General features: G+C 38.1%; 5 protein-coding genes across 8 annotated transcripts in view; 4 read left to right on the plus strand and 1 right to left on the minus strand.

The window, feature by feature from the left end:
• The window catches only part of LOC134811891 (X-ray repair cross-complementing protein 5-like), a 66,060-nt gene extending 58,395 nt beyond the window's left edge, over nucleotides 1–7,665 (plus strand). The window contains exon 2 of one of the 2 annotated variants that reach the window (XM_063819036.1): nucleotides 5,235–7,548. In XM_063819036.1, the coding sequence (XP_063675106.1) occupies nucleotides 5,235–7,191 (1,957 nt within the window). In that variant the 3' untranslated portion in view covers nucleotides 7,192–7,548. Of the gene's footprint in view, nucleotides 1–5,221 lie in introns of those variants that run through there. The other variant, XM_063819028.1, reaches the window with a different exon arrangement.
• Nucleotides 1–14,176, plus strand: part of LOC134811922 (chromatin complexes subunit BAP18-like) — a 73,171-nt gene extending 58,995 nt beyond the window's left edge. Inside the window, exons 2-7 of one of the 3 annotated variants that reach the window (XM_063819088.1) lie at nucleotides 7,771–7,851; nucleotides 7,997–8,100; nucleotides 8,350–8,454; nucleotides 13,180–13,249; nucleotides 13,515–13,630; nucleotides 13,769–14,176. In XM_063819088.1, the coding sequence (XP_063675158.1) occupies nucleotides 7,774–7,851; nucleotides 7,997–8,100; nucleotides 8,350–8,454; nucleotides 13,180–13,249; nucleotides 13,515–13,604 (447 nt within the window). In that variant the 5' untranslated portion in view covers nucleotides 7,771–7,773 and the 3' untranslated portion in view covers nucleotides 13,605–13,630; nucleotides 13,769–14,176. Of the gene's footprint in view, nucleotides 1–7,765; nucleotides 7,852–7,996; nucleotides 8,101–8,349; nucleotides 8,455–13,179; nucleotides 13,250–13,514; nucleotides 13,631–13,768 lie in introns of all 3 variants that reach the window. The other 2 variants (XM_063819079.1, XM_063819097.1) reach the window with 2 other exon arrangements.
• Nucleotides 13–1,047, plus strand: LOC134811914 (zinc finger protein 34-like). The gene has a single exon (XM_063819068.1). It carries the CDS (start codon nucleotides 85–87, stop codon nucleotides 1,018–1,020), a length of 936 nt encoding a protein of 311 aa, XP_063675138.1. The 5' UTR covers nucleotides 13–84; the 3' UTR covers nucleotides 1,021–1,047.
• LOC134811938 (zinc finger protein 84-like) lies at nucleotides 2,738–3,676 on the plus strand (the record flags this gene model as incomplete). The annotated part of the gene is made up of 1 exon (XM_063819108.1): nucleotides 2,738–3,676. A coding segment is annotated over one exon (885 nt), but the record flags the coding sequence as incomplete, so codon positions are not given.
• A 370-nt stretch (nucleotides 14,177–14,546) lies between the features above and the next one.
• LOC134812791 (uncharacterized) lies at nucleotides 14,547–18,173 on the minus strand. The gene is made up of 8 exons (XM_063820396.1): nucleotides 17,818–18,173; nucleotides 17,617–17,702; nucleotides 17,263–17,458; nucleotides 16,863–17,009; nucleotides 16,378–16,466; nucleotides 16,106–16,191; nucleotides 15,495–15,599; nucleotides 14,547–15,249 (listed from the first exon to the last, which is right to left on the minus strand). The coding sequence occupies exons 1-8, from the start codon at nucleotides 18,104–18,106 to the stop codon at nucleotides 14,826–14,828; spliced, it is 1,422 nt and encodes a 473-aa protein (XP_063676466.1). The 5' UTR covers nucleotides 18,107–18,173; the 3' UTR covers nucleotides 14,547–14,825.
• Between the last annotated feature and the right edge of the window lie 210 nt (nucleotides 18,174–18,383).

Here is an 18,383-nt window from a genome sequence, read left to right on the forward strand (position 1 = left end):
ATGATGTAATTTGCTAAAATTTAAACTAATTCTAGGTTTATGACATAAGAGTTGTGTGAAAGAATAAAGAAAGATACCAGCGATATGGACAGTACTGATAGGGAATCTGGTCAACAGTGTAATCACATCAAAACAGAGATAAAAACAGAAATAAAGACTGAAATAAAAACAGAAATAAAGACTGAAATAAAAACTGAGATAAAGACTGAAGAAGAAGAATTACAAGGCAAGACAGGGGGCTTTATCTGTCCTGGATGTTCAGAACATTACTTTTATGAAGAGTATTTCTTGGAGCACATCAAAGAGCAACATTGTCCGTCCCATAATAATAATATGATGCAACATGATGAAAATGATCATAATCCAGTAATACAAGAGAGAACATCTTACCCCACACTCAATAATGCTGATCATCCAGACAGAGCACAGCAGATATCTGATAAAGAGGAATGGTCACCTTGTGACAATGTTCTTGGTGAGTCTCTTGAGTGTCAGAAAGCCCCAACTAATGCAAATGTTAAGCGATTCAAATGCACTGTTTGCTTTTATGCTACCAGTAAAAAATCAAATCTTACCATCCATCAAAGGAGACATACCGGAGAAAAACCTTATAAATGTTTAGATTGTGACTATGCTGCTACTTCGAAATCAGATCTAATTAGGCATCAAAGGAAGCATACTGGAGAAAAACCATACAAATGTTTAGATTGTGACTATGCTGCTCCTAGGAGATCAAAACTTACCATGCATCTAAGGAAACATACCGGAGAAAAACCATTCAAATGTTTAGATTGTGACTATGCTGCTTCTGCGAAATCAGATCTCATCAGGCATCAAAGGAAACATACCGGTAACAAACCATTTAAATGTTCAGATTGTGACTCTGTTGCTGCTCAGAAATTGCATCTTACCATCCACCAAAGGGGACATACTGGTGACAAACCATTTAAATGCTTCGATTGTGACTATGCTACTGCTAGGAAATCAGATTTTTCCATCCACCAAAGGAAACATACCTGAGAAAAACCTTTTAAATGTTTAGATTGTGACTATGCTGCTGTTAGGAAATTAAGTCTTACCATCCATCAAAGGAAACATACCGGTAACTAACCATTTAAATGTTCATATTGTGACTCTGCTGCTACTTGTATAGACTCTTTTTAAACTCATAAAAAACTCAACATTAGAGAACTCATTCAGATGAAAAACCATGTAAGTTCTCATATTATCGATAGGCATCAAATCTTAAAAGAGCGCCTATAGCTTTTAAGATAATTCCTCAATTGGAGAGAAATTGATTTTCAGCTAACAAGACTGTCCATTCCCAAGATGGATATTTATCTCTTTTTTAATGAATAGAGAACTTTCATCAAAGTAAATAGGTCTGTAAGTATTGTAGAATGTAGAACAGTAGTAAATTATGTTAGTGAACCATTTTTGTTACTTTTTCTTTATAAGTCTTTTAATAGTGGGCAAATTTTTAAAGCATCAGGTTTAAGTATGTATTGTTCATTCAAATAAAACGAAAATTGTTTAGTTTAAATGGAACTATTTAACTTCACTCTGTTCACATTTTGAATGTTATATGCAGGCATGTAGACAGGGGGGGGCTAGGGGACCCCAGAAAAAAGATAAGCCCCCTAGTCCCCATGGTCGCCTGGTAACTGGGCTGTGTTTATGACTGCAGTCAGTCAAAGATTTGAACTGTGGATTAGTAAATATCTGTCATAACATCCAAGCAAACATTCTAGAAGACTTCTATAAATAGTCAATAGTGTCCCCTAGACCGTAGGAAATGTAAAAATCTTAAGACGATGAGGCCTGAGTAAGTCGTAAATTCTGATTGGAGAATGCAGATTGCTGTTGTGAAGTTACCAAATTTACGTGAGTACTTGATTCTTTTCAATCCCAGTTTATTGCTGTCCTACAAATTTCTTTAATGCCAAATGTCGTCTAAAACACCCTGTTTCGCAAAAATTTGCCGACAGCCCCCCTCAAAGAAAAATCCTGGCTACGTCCCTGGTTATATGATATTATATAATGATTATTGTATTTCACAATGAAATTATTGACAATTAATCTATTGTTTGTTATATTTGACACCAGAAGTTAATCAATAATGGTTTGAATCATTATAAAAATATACCATTTTGTCCACCTTGAATAGCATCATAATCCTCCCTCTTTTCTGGATGTAGTTTGCTAAAATTTGAACTAATTCTAGGTTTATGACAAAAGAGTTGTGTGAAAGAATAAAGAAAGATACCAGCGATATGGACAGTACTGATAGGGAATCTGGTCAACAGTGTAATCACATCAAAACAGAGATAAAAACAGAAATAAAAACTGAAATAAAAACTGAGATAAAGACTGAAGAAGAAGAATTACAAGGCAAGACAGGGGGCTTTATCTGTCCTGAATGTACAGAACATTGCTTTTATGAAGAGTATTTCTTGGAGCACATCAAAGAGCAACATTGTCCGTCCCATAATAATAATATGATGCAACATGATGAAAATGATCCTAATCCAGTAATACAAGAGAGAACATCTTACCCCACACTCAATAATGCTGATCATCCAGACAGAGCACAGTCAACACAGCAGATATCTGATAAAGAGGAATGGGCACCTTGTGACAATGTTCCTGGTGAGTCTCTCGAGTGTCAGAAAGCCCCAACTAATGTTAAGCGATTCAAAAACACTGTTTGCTTTAAATATGCTACCAGTAAAAATCAAATCTTACTATCCACCAAAGGAAACATACTGGCAACAAACCATTTAAATGTTCAGATTGTGACTATGCTGCTACTTCGGAATCAGGTCTAATCAGGCATCAAAGGACACATACCGGTGACAAACCATTTAAATGTGAAGATTGTGACTATATTGCTAATCGGAATTCAAATCTAACCAGGCATCAAAGGAAACATACTGGTGAAAAACCTTATAAATGTTTAGATTGTGCCTATGCTGCTACTTCGGAATCAGGTCTAATCAGGCATCAAAGGACACATACCGGTGACAAACCATTTAAATGTTTCGATTGTGACTATGTTGCTGATCGGAAATCAAATCTAACCCAGCATCAAAGGAAACATACCGGTGAAAAACCTTATGAATGTTTAGATTGTGACTTTGCCACTGCTAGGAAATCAACCCTTGTTGTGCATCAAAGGACACGTCATACCGGTGAAAAACCATATAAATGTTTAGATTGTGCCTATGCTGCTACTTCGAAATCAGATCTAATCAGGCATCAAAGGACACATACCGGTGAAAAACCTTATAAATGTTTAGATTGTGACTTTGCCACTGCTAGGAAATCAACCCTTGTTGTGCATCAAAGGACACGTCATACCGGTGAAAAACCATATAAATGTTTAGATTGTGCCTCTGCTGCTACTTCGAAATCAGATCTAATCAGGCATCAAAGGACACATACCGGTGAAAAACCTTATAAATGTTTAGATTGTGCCTATGCTGCTACTTCGAAATCAGTTCTAATCAGGCATCAAAGGACACATACCGGTGAGAAACCATTTAAATGTTTAGATTGTGACTATGCTTGTTCTAGGAAAGAATGTCTAACCCAGCATCAAAGGAAACACACTTGTGACTGACTAACCATTGTGTCAAACCAATTTTATATCTTATTGTTTATAATTCTGTCTGTCCGTTAGCCTTTCTTTTTTCTTACTTTTTTTCTGATAAAATAAAAACAATGCAATGTTTAGATTGTGAATTCAATCAACAATTATTATATATTAAAATCAAGTATTACTACAATACAATGGTATTGCAATCCCAGTGGCATAAATTTTAAAGTGGCTATGAATCCAGTCTGGAAAGAAAAAGAACGGCTATAATAAATTTGTAAAACGACTATACATTTTTCGGCTGATCAGCGGCCGGATGACGATTTCATTTCACTTTGCTAATTATACAGAGGTATTATTAGTTATTCATTAGTTATTCATAATTGCCATAAAAAAGTGGGGGAGAAAATCACTCTCAGCTGGTCTCCAACTTGCAATCTGCTGATGTAGACCTGGCGCATTAGCCAGTTAGGCCACGAATTCATGTACTACAATGTTATATTTATATATATCTGAATATAATCTACAGGACGTTTTTTCACGTTCCTGCAACTAAAAAAGTAGTCGGTTTTTATTGTCGACTACTAGAAGTAGTATTAGATTCTAACAGATTCCTGGGAATCAAGAATAACCAGGAATATATGCAGCGCGTTTTCTTTTGCGCGTTTTTTGTCCAAGGAATCAACAGGAATCTAGCTAGATCTCATATATTATGTAATGCGCTCGATTCGAACGTCTTAAGAAATAAGAACCCCTGAGATCGAGAGTGACTGATTTTAATTGAATTTAAATATTAACTAATTAACAAAAATCAGTTGGTGGCTGTGGAAATATTATGGCTAGGAATTATATTCTTAAATTCCTCTCTTTATGCCACTGGGATTGCAATATAACATTATAAGTTGCATAACTTGTGGTCGGATGACAAGTTACTAAACTATGACAGGGTACCAATGGGTTTGAGAAGTATCGATTCGTGCTACTTATACTGGAGGAATATTTAATAATTATATGATCTTACCGATCTACAATTTTAAGAACATGTGATATTTACAGTACATGTTTTTAATATGATGTACAATATTTATGCAAGGATTCAATTTAGTTTCTTGTAGTTTAATATTATTGAATTGGTAAGTATATTCGTTAGATCATGAAAAATATCACAACTATGGAATATGGATTCCAGGCTCTATGCAATTTGTTGACCAATTTCGGACCCCAAAAAACCAAAACCCCAATTCACTGCAAATTCTGTATTACCGCGGTATTTTCCTTTCTTAAAGTACGCAGTAAATCAGGGTTTTACTATATTTGACCTATTCCTAGGCTTTTAAATGCCTTTGTTTGTTGAAAGAATATTATCAATAATTTTCGGTAAACTATGCTGCAAAAATTTCTTGATTGATACGATTTGGACTAAAAAAGATTCAATCCATATTTTCATAAATTGGTTTCAATTTGGTTTGTTTCCCTGGTAAACGGTATAAATGGTCCACAATTCTTACGCGGATGCAGTTTAAACTGATGAAATAAAACAATTGTTTTTTACGTCAGTGTCTAGTGATGATTATACAATATATATATATATATATAATATACAGTAATTTACATCGTATTACAGGATGTCGAAGAGTAAGATAGTGTTGGTGGTAGATGTTTGCAGTAACACCCTACAGATGGCAGTGTCTGTAATGTCACAGTACATCACTCAGCGACTCTATAATTACCCTGAGAACCTTGTTGCTGTAATCCTAGTAGGAACTCTCAACACTGACGTGTCCCTTATCAATGGAAATGTAGCAAACTTCAACAACATCACTGTTGCAAAGCCACTTATACCAGGGGATAAGTCACTTCTTGGCTTGATCCAGGACTTACCTGACCAATATGGGACTGATAACACAAGAGTTGACCTGGTTGAGGGACTGGAAGTTGCAATCCGTCTGTTCCATCAAGAGAAAACAAAAACCCATTGGATGAGTGAAAATAGGATAATGTTATTTACGGATGAGCATGGAGATTTCTCTTCAGATCCCACCTCTGTTGCTACAGAAATGAATGGAATAAAGCCTCAGATAGTATTCAAACTTATTGGACCTGACCTAGAAAATTCCCAAAATTTATCTGGAAACATGAGATCAATGTACGAGTTTTGTTCAGTTGTGGAGCAAGGGGAAGGACTAAGCATTGACGACGCTCTAACAATAACTCGTCTTTACAAAACAAAGAAAGTTCGTCAGACTGCCGCTTTTAAAGGATGTCTTGAAATTGGTGGTGGTACTCAGTTTCCAGTACATATTATCAACAAGATAACCCCAACATCACATCAGCAAAGTCTAAAGATGTGTGGTAGCGGGGGTGAGGCTGTGGTGCGAGACAGGGTGTACCATCTCAAGGACGAAAATCAGACTCAGATAGATCCTGATTGCATGAACAAGGGATACAGGTACGGTAAATCTCACATTCCTATCTCGAAAGTGGATGCCAGCTTGATGACGACAGAAACGGAAAAGGAGCTTGTTTTGATCTGCACCACAAAACGGTCCAACATCAGAAGGGAGGAGTTGTGTGGGAAATATGCGTACAGTGTGATACCACCCCCAACTGATACTCCAGGTGGCACCGGGATGGCTGCCTTTGCCACTGCGCTCAGAGATCTAGATATGGTGGCTGTTTGCAGGTATGTTAAGAAAGCAGATACACCACCAAAGCTGTGCTGCTTGTTTCCCAATGTCAAAAGTTATTGTGCAACACTCATGATGGTGGAACTGCCTTTCTCTAATGATATCAAAAAAGCAGAGTTTCCAAAACTCAAAACTTCCCCCCAACCTGATCAGGTGTCTGCTATTGATAAGCTCATTGAATGCATGGACCTCACCACCAAGCCTGATTTCAAAGCCAGTGAAATAAGTAACCCCAACATACAGAGACGATATCAGTGTGTCACCCACCGCATTCTCCACCCTGAAAAGCCACTTCCAGAGGTGGACATCTCCCACTTCTTTTCAATTCCCACCTTTGAGAGCACAGTTAGTGATGCAGTCAAGGAGTGTCACAAACATTTTAACATAAAAATAGTGGAGACCAAGCCCAAGAAAAGAACAGCAGGAGAAATGTTCACCACTGATAATGTGGACATCAGCAATGACATCAAGAAAGTGAAAAAGGAGGACATTTCATTTGACGAGCTTTTAGGTTCAGGTGTAAATATAGGAACCACCATGCCAGTACAAGATTTCAAGTTAGCTTGTTCCAAGTTGGGAACTCAACCTGCTTGCATGATGATGTGTGATGTGATCTATCAGCTAGTTGAACATCAGGGAGATCACATCACAGATTGCTTGTGGAGTGTTAGAGCCTGCTGCGTACGGGAGGGACTGTTTGATCTGTTTAACGACTTTCTGAAGAAGGCATTTAAATCGGAGACTGTTCAGAAGATCTGTAAAGAGCAAGCACTTTCCCTGATTCACAAAGGTGAATGTGGAAGTAGTCCGATATCGGAGGTAGAGTCTGAGTGTTTCATTAGAGGTGACGAGTTGTTGCAAGCGATGGAGGAGGATGATGATGATGATCTACTTGATGATTTATAAACTATTAATTAACTATTTGTTGGTTTATAACCTAATGAAGTTCATAGTTCGATATTCACAATTATTGTAGTGACTTAGATGCAGTTTCGTTTTTAAAGCTCCCCCCAAAGCTCCTTGACTTGTTGTACTGATTTTTAGCTTTATATTATATAGTTTTTATTTACAGTTAATTTATTCATTGTTTGTTTAAAAAAGTAAATTCTACTATGTTAAAATAAAATTGTCGAATGTAAAATATGATGATATTTTGAATGCTGATTCATAAGGTTATTTCTATTAACTAAGTGTCGCCTTATACTCTATAGTGTGCCCAAATCAAGATTTAACATTTTAAAATTTGTGTTGGCCAGTTTTCTCCTATCATACTTTTGATTTTTAGTTAAATAAATAAAATATTCAAATAAAGTTAATGGGGTTCTATTGGGCAGCCTACCCACAGGTCCAATTAAACTTAAATGTGAACTTCTGTCTGCTATTTATAATTTGTCGTTTCTTTGACTACCTAAAGTTAGCATTGATAGTGTGATTTATTAACTTATTGACTAATCATATTATTGATTTTTCTAACTAAAATAGTAGAGGATGGCTGACAGAAGTAACTTGTTCGATGTTCCCTCTTCTGAGAAACAATCTGGACTTCTTAAACCAACACCAGACCTAGTTAGCAAAATTCATGTTATCATTTTATATGAACAAATCTCGCTCCTGTATTTAATATTTATACGCAAAAAAATCAGGCGTTCTTACTTCTTTTTAATCTTCACAAATTAGTTACCCAATCAACTAATTGGCTAATTAATCTCAGGTTGCTGAGATCTACGCTACAGCAGGAAAAAGTTTCAGCAGACTGGCTGAGTTGACTGCCAGATTGCACAAAATTCAAGATCCTGACAACGCTGCAAAAGCAAGGTTTCTTTAAAAATATAATCTAAGGAGGGCACCCAAAAATGTCCTGGAAACCGATAAATATTAAATAATGCTACAGACGATGATGTAATTTCATTAAATGTCTTAATTTGATTAGAGATTAATGCGCCCTGAATTCTCATCTGTTCTTCCTTAAATCACTGTAATTTAATCGAACACTTGCCATATATGGCTTGAAATTGACGATATTCAATTCCTTTTTACATTTTATTGAAGTTATTAAAATTACAGTGGTTCAAGGTGGACACATGATGAACTTAAACTGTTGAAAGACGCTCTTGTTAGATTTTCTGACGATATTGATACAATAAGCGACCAGATCAAATCGCGTACCGTGTAAGTTCCTTGATTTCCTTGATTTCGTCTAGTTAGTAGCCTGATTTCCTCAGAACTAAGTTAGCTATGATAACCAGCTTACTAATGGTAGTAGTAGAGTAGCAATGCAGTGCACGTTATATTCACTATTTTCCTGGCTCCCCTGTGCAACAGAAGTAGCATCAATCTCGGGACCCAAGTCTGTTAATTACAACCTTGGTATGTTGAATAATGAATATCATAATATGTACTAGAATAGCAGGTAGGTGTAGTAGATAGAGTTATGAGATTTTGACATTTATTTAAAATTACATAATAAGCTTGTAATAAGAAGGGAATATTTCTTATTTCATCATTGAAGTTAAATCTTCGAACCATGATGCTGAGGCAGTGAAACAAACTATTTTGAAATTTCCTTCTGCAAGAACTTAATTTACAAAACTTAAATAATTGACTAATTTATTAACCCACACCAAATAAGCTTAACTAATTTAAGTGAAATATATTTGCTACTGAAAACATTACACATCACAATGAAAACTACACACTCTTTTCTAAAGTGCCCTTTTCTCCGTTTGGTCAGGTTTCTAGTCTGAGGTTTCTAGTCTGAAGTTTCTAGTCTGAGGTTTCGACGTAAGGTTTATTGCGCTTGAGCACGTTAGCCTCGAACTGTCCGTCCCAGTTACCCGGTGGGGAATAGTTACAGCACACCAGCGTTTTTGTGTACTTCCCAGATGGCGCTGAGGCAAACCCGCATCCAAGTTTCTTTGAGCCCTTCCACACAACCTAGTAGAAATATATGATACTCGGTCAATGTCATGTATGTCATGTATTTATGATCATCAAGTTATAACTTAAAATCATATGCCTAAAAGTTTCACCTTAACGATTTTTGGTTTGGGTGTTACCTGCGGTTTCATCAATTATAAGCGAATGCGTTTTAACGAGATTCCGACTTATAACTATCATATTAAGGTCACCTGTGTGAAGTGGCCTGTTGCATCGGCGAATACTGGGTTATTCCAATCGTAGTCCTTTATCTCCGCGTACCACTTTTGTACTGCGTCGATTCCAATACCGGAATGAGGAGCTGTACTCATGGACCCGTAAAGGTTCTCCCCGTACCCACTGTCCTTGCTGTGCAACAACTTGCCTCCATTTTCCGACAGATAGGTACACCAATCCTGAGCGAACTCTGCCAGTTCAGTATCCCACACAAGCGCCGTTGTGTTTTGATGCACTCTACGCATTTTCATATGTTCTTTCACAATTTGCCTCCGGAATCTAAACGAAACGGGCTTCCTAACCCCGTTACGCCCGAGAGCCAAAGCCCCACACACTAGAAGAACAAAAACACCGACCAACAAAAACTTCATCTTATCGAATAACCTTAACGAATTGGAGCTGTTCAGTAAATAATAAAGTAAAGTAAATACCAAAATGGAGCTCTTTATATAATAATCCTGGGAAAAGGGGACCGCTACGTGGCAAGGCACGCTAACGTATTGTGTCTAAAGGCTCTTTGAGGCCACTTCAGGTTTAGTGACATCCTTATTGTTGTTTAAATATTTGTTAGAAAATGTTTTAAGAGAAGACATTGTTACACATTATGAAGGCAAGATTACCGACACCTTTTCGGCAAATATAATAGTTAGATATTCATCATTTAACTAGGCGAGCCGAGTAACCTAAGATTTCCCTTTAATAAATTTATTTATTGTCAAAGCTTGTATTATATTGCCACATTATGGATCCACAATTCTTTTTACAGATAAAGTGCTTTGTAATATTATTTTTGATAACAAAAGAAACTATTAGAAAAAACTTTAAATTTAACGGATAGTCAAACATTGAGATAACGCGGATAACTATTTCTATTGCACAATTTAAACTTATAAAGTTGTAAATCATTGTTCAAAGTTTGAACTATAGTTTGAGGCCTGATAGCTCATTGCTGATATTTTAAATTATTGGCACATACAGGGTGGCCCAAAAGTGACTACCCACACGCAACCTCTTAATAACTCACGTAATTCGTCTCCAAATTGCACCAAAATTTCAGAGATTATAGATATGGGTCAAACTTAGATTTCCTGAAAGTTTCGTAAGCCACGCCCAATTACAGTGGGCGTGGCGTGACACTCCCTCTTTTTCACTATTGTCTTCATAAAATGAGAAAGCTTTAAGCTAAGAACTCCAAATTTTTGGCACACATTTGCCTTGATAATTTAAAACCTTTCCCAAAGTTTCAAGTTCATTGTTCAAAATTTGGCTGAGTTATGACCATTTCAAAATTCATCGGAAACGTGATCCGAGCACTCAGTCAGTGATCTCTGCACTCAATCAGTGATCTCGTCACCCAATCTGATCAAGAGTAAGGCGTTAGCTGTATTAATGAGGTTCATTAGGCTTTACCAAACATACTGAGGAGATGACGACCTGATCATGATTGATTGGATACCTGTCTTTGCTAGACAGGAAAACACCAAATTCTTCGTAAAAGTAAGGTCCTAGGATTCCACGAGAACTGATGGCGCACCAGATCGTGACCTTTTCAGGAAAATCAGGAATCACGGTCTAAAAGTTGGTTTTTCTTTGTGATCCGATAGGCCCGGTTAGAAAGATCTCGCTTTAGGATTGAACAATGAACTTGAAACTTTGGGAAAGGTTTTAAATTATCAAGCCAAATGTGTGCAAAAAATTTGGAGTTCTTAGCTTAAAGTGTTCTCATTTTATGAAGGACAATAGTGAAAAAGAGGGAGTGTCACGCCACGCCCACTGTAATTGGGCGTGGCTTACGAAACTTTCAGGAAATCTAAGTTTGACCCATATCTATAATCTCTGAAATTTTGGTGCAATTTGAAGACGAATTACGTGAGTTATTAAAAGGTTGCGTGTGGGTAGTCACTTTTGGGCCACCCTGATGTCATGTTTTAAAGCAAACTTATAGGTTTAATAAAACCTTTATAGTATATGTTAGATCGTCTGCCAGGCGGGCTTACTATTTGTCTAAAAATAGAACAAATAGCTTTTTACCCCTAAAGCTAAGGGCAGTTTCTGGATTATTAGAAGAAAAGAGGAGTTACGTGGCACATAGGTGCAGATTTCGTTTTGAGGTGAACTTTTAAGTTCCCGAGAAATCTTCTTAAGTTTGCTTTTTTTTTCTCCTCGGGCACATTCGTAACCTACGGGCCAGGTAAACCTAAACTACATATTGACCGTTATGTACGTCGGTATCTGTTGATGAGCCAAATCATCTGAAAAGCCCTAAACCTATATTTTGCTCCTAGGCACGTAGCCAGGATTTTTCTTTGGGGGGGCTGTCGGCGAGCGAAGCTGTGGCAGGGGTCTGGGGCGCAGCCCCCAGCGGGTTCCAGGGGCGGACCCCATTGGCGAGGGCTAGGGGGCGCAGCCCCCCGGAAAAATTTTGCGAAATAGGGTGTTTTAGGCTAAATTGAAAGTTTAATGAATTTACAAAAATGTATAGTTTGGCATAATCATTGCCTACAATCCTGACCTGAGTAATTTCCCCCTTTGAGACTTTATTTTGGGTTGAAAATTGAGTTTATCGAGAGGAAGTGAAAAATCTCTGGTTCAAATTTGGATTTGAAGCCATGTTTAATTTTTTCCTTTTCACCCTTTTGAAAAAAGGCAATAGTGAAAGGTTACGAATGGATGTTTTTGCAGAAAAACGTGGATTTTGGAAATAGCGGTAGGTGGGTCAAATATATGTCGTGTTCCTTACTTGCTTCCGTTCGTTTCCATGTCAACTTGCCACGCGCACGCGCACGGGGATTGCTTGCGGAGATGTGGTGTATAGCTAGTATGTGGTCAATGAATGCGCGGCACTAGCGTATTTTAATGTATACTAGTAATGTATAGTATTTTGTAATAAGCCCAACTTGAATGTGGCACGCGTAGTCTACTGATGTTTCAATATGATTATTATTAAGGTGAGCTGATTAGAGCTTATATTAATAGTTATAGTGAGATGGAAATCTAGCGTCCGCCAAAACGAAACAACGGGCGCAATTCTTGTTTCTGTTGAGGTCAATTTTTTGCGCAGAAAGCGCTCGATTTTAGGGGGAAAAATGTAAGTTTGCTTTTAATTTTTAAGTTCCTGTCGGCACCTGAAATCGACGAAATCTGCAGGGGTGACGTGGCAAAGCTTTTTTCTAGATCTGTTGAACTTGATGGGAGCCATAATATGTGTTAATAAATACATAGTGTGAACGGTTACGCCTACATCAATGTTTTTCGAAAATTGTCAAATTGTTACAAAGGACTCAAAGAGTACCATGGCCATGATTGGTCATGTGGTTTCATTGTGGTTTTTTAAGACTCCCATATCGGTTACTTACCTTTTGATTTGGGTCGCCTCGAATCTTGATTCTAACTGAACATTTTATTGTGTGAGGATGTCATGTCTATTGACTATATTGTCAGGAGGTCTATTCACTTTATGTATGTTACTGCTGTCCGTAGCGATAAGAATACTATTGCTCATGTCCACAATGTCGCGAAATCCGAATTCATTTTAAATGAAGCGTTAGTATCAAACACGCGCTAAAATCACGCGCGCTGTATGCTTTTCTCTCTCAATGTGCCGCCTTATTTGTTTTCCTGGCCAAAGTTGAACAACAAACATAAACTCATGATACTCATCTGGGTCATATGACATGTCCGCAGTTTGACAAGATATTGATCTGTCAAAGCGTTTCTGAGCTTATCGTAAGAACCTTTCAGAGCACAAGTCAGAGACATGATACGAAGTGAGAATCTAGCCAGCAAGAGGACAAGCTTGTTCGAAGAATCGGTTAGTTATCAAAGTCACAATGATTACGGAAATTTTAGAATTGTAGACATTTAATCATTAATTTTGTTTTAACCGGCGTACTCGAATACATACATCGATTTTCGTAATAAGCTTAATGCATGATTTTTCCCACTTGAACTATTTATCTGCTTTAGCCCAGTGGTCCTATGCAATCGCAAGCATATACAACAAATCTTCAGATTTTATATAAATGCAACACGAAAGAGTTAGAAACTTAGTAATTTAACTCCTCTTTCTCTAACAGGAGTACAGCAAATCACCGCCCAAAGAAAGTGAAGAAAGAGCAGCCAGACAGAGAACGTGTAAGGAACACAGTTCCGGTAGACACGGATAATCACCCACCGCCATGCTCGACCAAACGTGAGCAATCCCGTGCTTCTCTTTGTAGTTGTTTTTGTGACCCTTTTTGTATTTCCTAATGTGATATTTGGTGGTAAACTTCCGAGGACTTTCAATTCAGTAAGTGTAGAATAAATGACTGATACCAAGATCTTTCAGTGCTGCAGAGAACCACCAACTAACGATTTATTGAGAAGTTGAGACTTGTTGATGTGGCTGGGTGGCGGGATGCTGTGACTAACAACACAACTATATATTATGTACATGTACTATCATCATTCTTTACATAGTGACTCGATAGTCTGCAAACAAAGGACTTCTGATGGTATTAACTATAAACTAAAAAATCAAGTGTGTTGACCAGTTGTTATTTATATATTGGAAACTGTTTTGATCCTGATTTGCAGTTGAAATGACCTCTGTTTTATGTCACGGTCAATGTGGTGAAGTTAAGCGACTTGTTTGCCAGCAAAGTTTTAATAATTTCAAATTTAATTCCGTTTCGAGTATTTGATCTAACTTTATTCCTTACTGTAAGTGCAGTTCTATTATATCGGAAATAACAAAGATATGCTTTTCAATTTACTCATCTTAAAGACCGTTCAAATAAAATGTAACTTACAATTATTCGTTTACAACTCCTCCGTTTGACCGACGGCGTCGGTTAGTGACATGCCTTGCGGATTCTGTTTTATGGCTCATAGTTGAAACATTTTCTGCTTCGCATCGTATTCTGGAAAGATAAATAATGTCACCATGATTTTGGACTATCAGCTTAAAAATGCAATGATCGTTAGGGATTGTGTCTCTTCTTAATGCTCAGAATTCATAATTTTACTGGCGTACGTAGGCGATGCCTGTGCCCAAAAATGCACCGAGTAATTTTGTATGTGAGTGATCCCTCATAAAAAATTCCAGAAATTAATACGCTTATTTTCAAATCGAACAAATACAGGATCACAAAATAATGTTAAATAAGCAATAATGAAACACGAGAAAATACTCTGAAATCAGATAATAGTAAATCTGGGTAGCTTTAGTTCTGGGTCAACCCTTCGGGAAATCTCATCCATGCACCATAAAATACACTACAACATGACTGATTATCCCGCCATGCATAACGCTTCTAATTACACCGCACAACGGCCATAATTTACACTATTTTTTGACCGACCATCTTCATATCAGAAACCAAGCAATTACACCTGACCAAGAGCTATACGTCAGTCCGCTCGATAGCTTGGAGGTTAGCAATAACATCCCTTTCCCCGCCCAACCCTCTCAGAACCATGGTATCGAAGTAGTCCTTATCTCTACCCCCAGCCTTACTGGCCCCTCTCACCGGAGACCCAGGGTCGTGTCGTGCAGTTGTGAGATCAGGACTCTTAGTAAGAGTTCCGCCAGTAAGAGTCTTACTGGCGGAGCTACTGTGACAGCTGAGCAGGTCTCTCGTGGGCAGTTGGAGACGGGAGAGTCGTCTGTAGATCTGTTCTCGGCGATCCTCCGTGGTAGAGTCGGCGGTGGCGGAGGTGTCGGGTTTTACCGGGGTGTAGTGGGCAGGACTGGCGACTAGAGTGGGAAATATGTACTCTTTGTAGGATAGTAGGAGGGGGTAAGCGTTGCACATACTCGGCATCAGCCTGAGGGGAATAGTTAGTGGTAGGGCAGAATTATTTAAGTAGCACATAATCGTCATGATAATTATAGTTGTCTGTTGAATTTTGAGGGACCTTCAGATAATGAATAACTATACTTTAAAGTCGTTATTTGTCTTCATCCCCGACATTAAGTCACACCACATGACATGACGTCACAGTTCACACCACATGACACGACGTCACAGTTCCCACCGCATGACACGACGTCACACAGTATTTATACTCACTGCAACATGTAAATGTATATGTAGAACTCTTCGTAGTACGCGTTGGGGAAGACTGTAGATGTAAATGTATCCATCAGGGTAACCAGCATGGACGGCAGGTACAACCTAAGATAAGGTAGAGTTATAAATTTCATTGTTTGACACTCACAGTTATTAACAATATGGGGTCGTTCACATGTTATTGAGGGTGAGAGATCAGGGAGTTTTTAAATATTTACGCTAGTATAATTCTGACACTATAGTTATGTAAAACTGACTACGGAGGGGGAGGGGGTAAAAATTAGCCGAATAGTGATTGAGTAATATTCGAAAGGACCCCATATTGTTAATAACTATGTTAATAACAATTGAATGGTTAACGCTACACTCGAAAACTTTAAGCCTTTTGTGACTTCGTTGTTATATTAAAATATGGTGGCCATTGTGTTATTATTAAACTTTCTATGTTGTATTTACCTGGGGACCCAAGCTTAGTGTTCATAAACAAACGTATGATGTCAGGGCGGAATGACAGACTGAGCGCCGCCCAGTAATGTTGTCTTAAAACAGATGCTGCTTTTATCTGACCAGTCGTATTAAAGAACAGAGAGACTGGTTTTACTGAAACTTACCACGTGGTTAACCCGAACATGAGGGTGAAGTATTTCCCTTCTCTGGACTCGTCATTAAACAGTTTCTTGTAGTTGGAATGCCCGCTCTGTCACGGAATCAATCAAATTATTAAGGTAATATAGTATTATGTTTATTATGAGCATTTTTTACTCATCAGGGATAGTTCAGTTGTATTACAGATGAACATGATTCCGACAAACATGTGAACAATTTTGAATATAATTACGGTCATGTTTAAGAAATAACTTAAATCTTTAAACTTGATCTATACCTGCAGTGTAAGCTGTCCGATTAGAATTAGGACTGTAATAACTTGAGCTTGACAGATAAATACTCCTGATCGTTTCGAACCTGACAAATCTGAAATCACTCGATCTGATTTGATACATAACAGTAAACGAGATACTGCAGCCATTATGTAAATATGTATAGTACTTTTAGCTAACAAATGTTGAAAACATGCCCGTAAAAACACAAAAACAGTTAAGTTAGCTAACCAAATGGCTTTACTGCTCAAATTAAAAAGGACCAGAGCCGGCCAGGGCTGTTGTTCATAATAAAATGATTGCAATAATTTTTACTCCTCGATTTGTACCTCCCAACGTTAACCGCGATCTCAAACCTAATTGCTAATCAATATTAATAGCTCCAGAGTTCAGACCAAAATCGGAACCGTAGCACCAGCACATATAAACCCTACAACCTAATAGAATACGGTAATGTGGGGTAAACTTTGTGGGGGTCACGTGCTCTGACCTTTGTCACTTTGTTTCTCATGCTCGTGAGGCGCAGCTTTGGTCATGCACCAGCCCAGCTTTTGATCGTAACAAATAGAGCTCTGTTCAGAAACGTGGGCTATGTCAGAGTTCTTAGCTTCGTATATCTTCGTGTAGGCTACGTCAACTGTGAAAAAAGAGTGTCAGAGGCGTTTTTCACCACCTGATACGTCGTGAACCACTGACAGAAACTGTATTTGACAACTGCTTCAACATGAAACAAGGTTCATGGCCCGTTCCAACGAGTCCCTTATTCGGGCACAAATCATTTGTCCATGTCAGGAAAACAAGTGGCAAAACTCTGGACAGGTTAGGAGTAGAATGTCAGGTTCCTCATGGTTAATACTATAACTAAACATTTGCTCACACATTTCACTTACAAACGGCGTAAGAAAGAGGGATAAGGACGCTGAAGAGTAGAGTGTTCTTCAACCTGCTCTTGTTCGGCCCATAACTCTCACTTTTCCTCAGAACCATGACTCTGTCGTAGGCAGAGAGTCCCAGGGTCATAAAGGAGGATTGGAGTAGGAATAAGTTTATCCAGTAACCCGCATGACACATGGAACCTGATAAAACCTGCGCGAACCATTGTGAATAAGTGAAACAAATTTAGATATTATCGTCATATAACTCATAGTCTTTTGAGGCATGTAAAATGTAAAATGAGCTGTTTGATCGCTTTTGTGCCTAGTAAAGATCAACCTATGCACACACATTTTTGAATCCTAGCTTACCCTTCCGTTAAAAGTAACTGTAAGGATTTTGTGTCGTACCTCGAGGTTGCATATCCTGATTATGGACGGCAGGATCACCAGAAACACTGCGAATAAAGGAAGTCTGGTTCACTTTTACTATATAACATCACGTTCAGTTTTATATTAATGTAGAACATGAATAGTTCAATTTTTGATGTAAAGTTTGAATTACACTCTTACCTTTCATAAGATCAGTGACCATAAAGAGGGTGATGAAATGACAAGTAACCTTGCCAATAACAGCTCCAAACCTCCGCAAGACATACACTACACATGAATTAGAAGCAACCGCTCCTAGGAACAGAGGAATCAAGATAACAAGAGCAGATTTGCCTCTGCTGGAGATAACGTGACCATGGCAACTGTAAAGCTGGTCTCCCCCCTCTCCAGGAGTCAGCTCATCTGCTACCTCGTACTGGTAACTGTGGGGAGCTCGTGATAGGGCTGCGTCCGTAATGTTCATGTCCATGGTTACATTCCGTCTGGGGTGTGTTTCTGGGGTTGTGGGAGAGGGTCAAACTCAAAGATTTATTTTACCAATTCTGTCCCTACAATAGCAGATCACACACAAAATTTCTGAATGAAAAGCGGAGCGCTAATTCAGTGTTTTTATAGTAAGTAATGTATCAGAGGTGTGTGATGGACATGAGGCGATTCCCCAGCTCATTTCGCACTTGGCACTGTCAAGTGCGCGATTGAGGGTTCAGTAAGTGATGATTGCAGGAGAAGCAAGAAAACAGAACTAC

The sequence above is a fragment of the Bolinopsis microptera genome, chromosome 1 (assembly GCF_026151205.1).
Source record: "Bolinopsis microptera isolate Bmic1 chromosome 1, MBARI_Bmic_1.0, whole genome shotgun sequence".
Taxonomy (NCBI): Eukaryota; Metazoa; Ctenophora; class Tentaculata; order Lobata; family Bolinopsidae; genus Bolinopsis; species Bolinopsis microptera.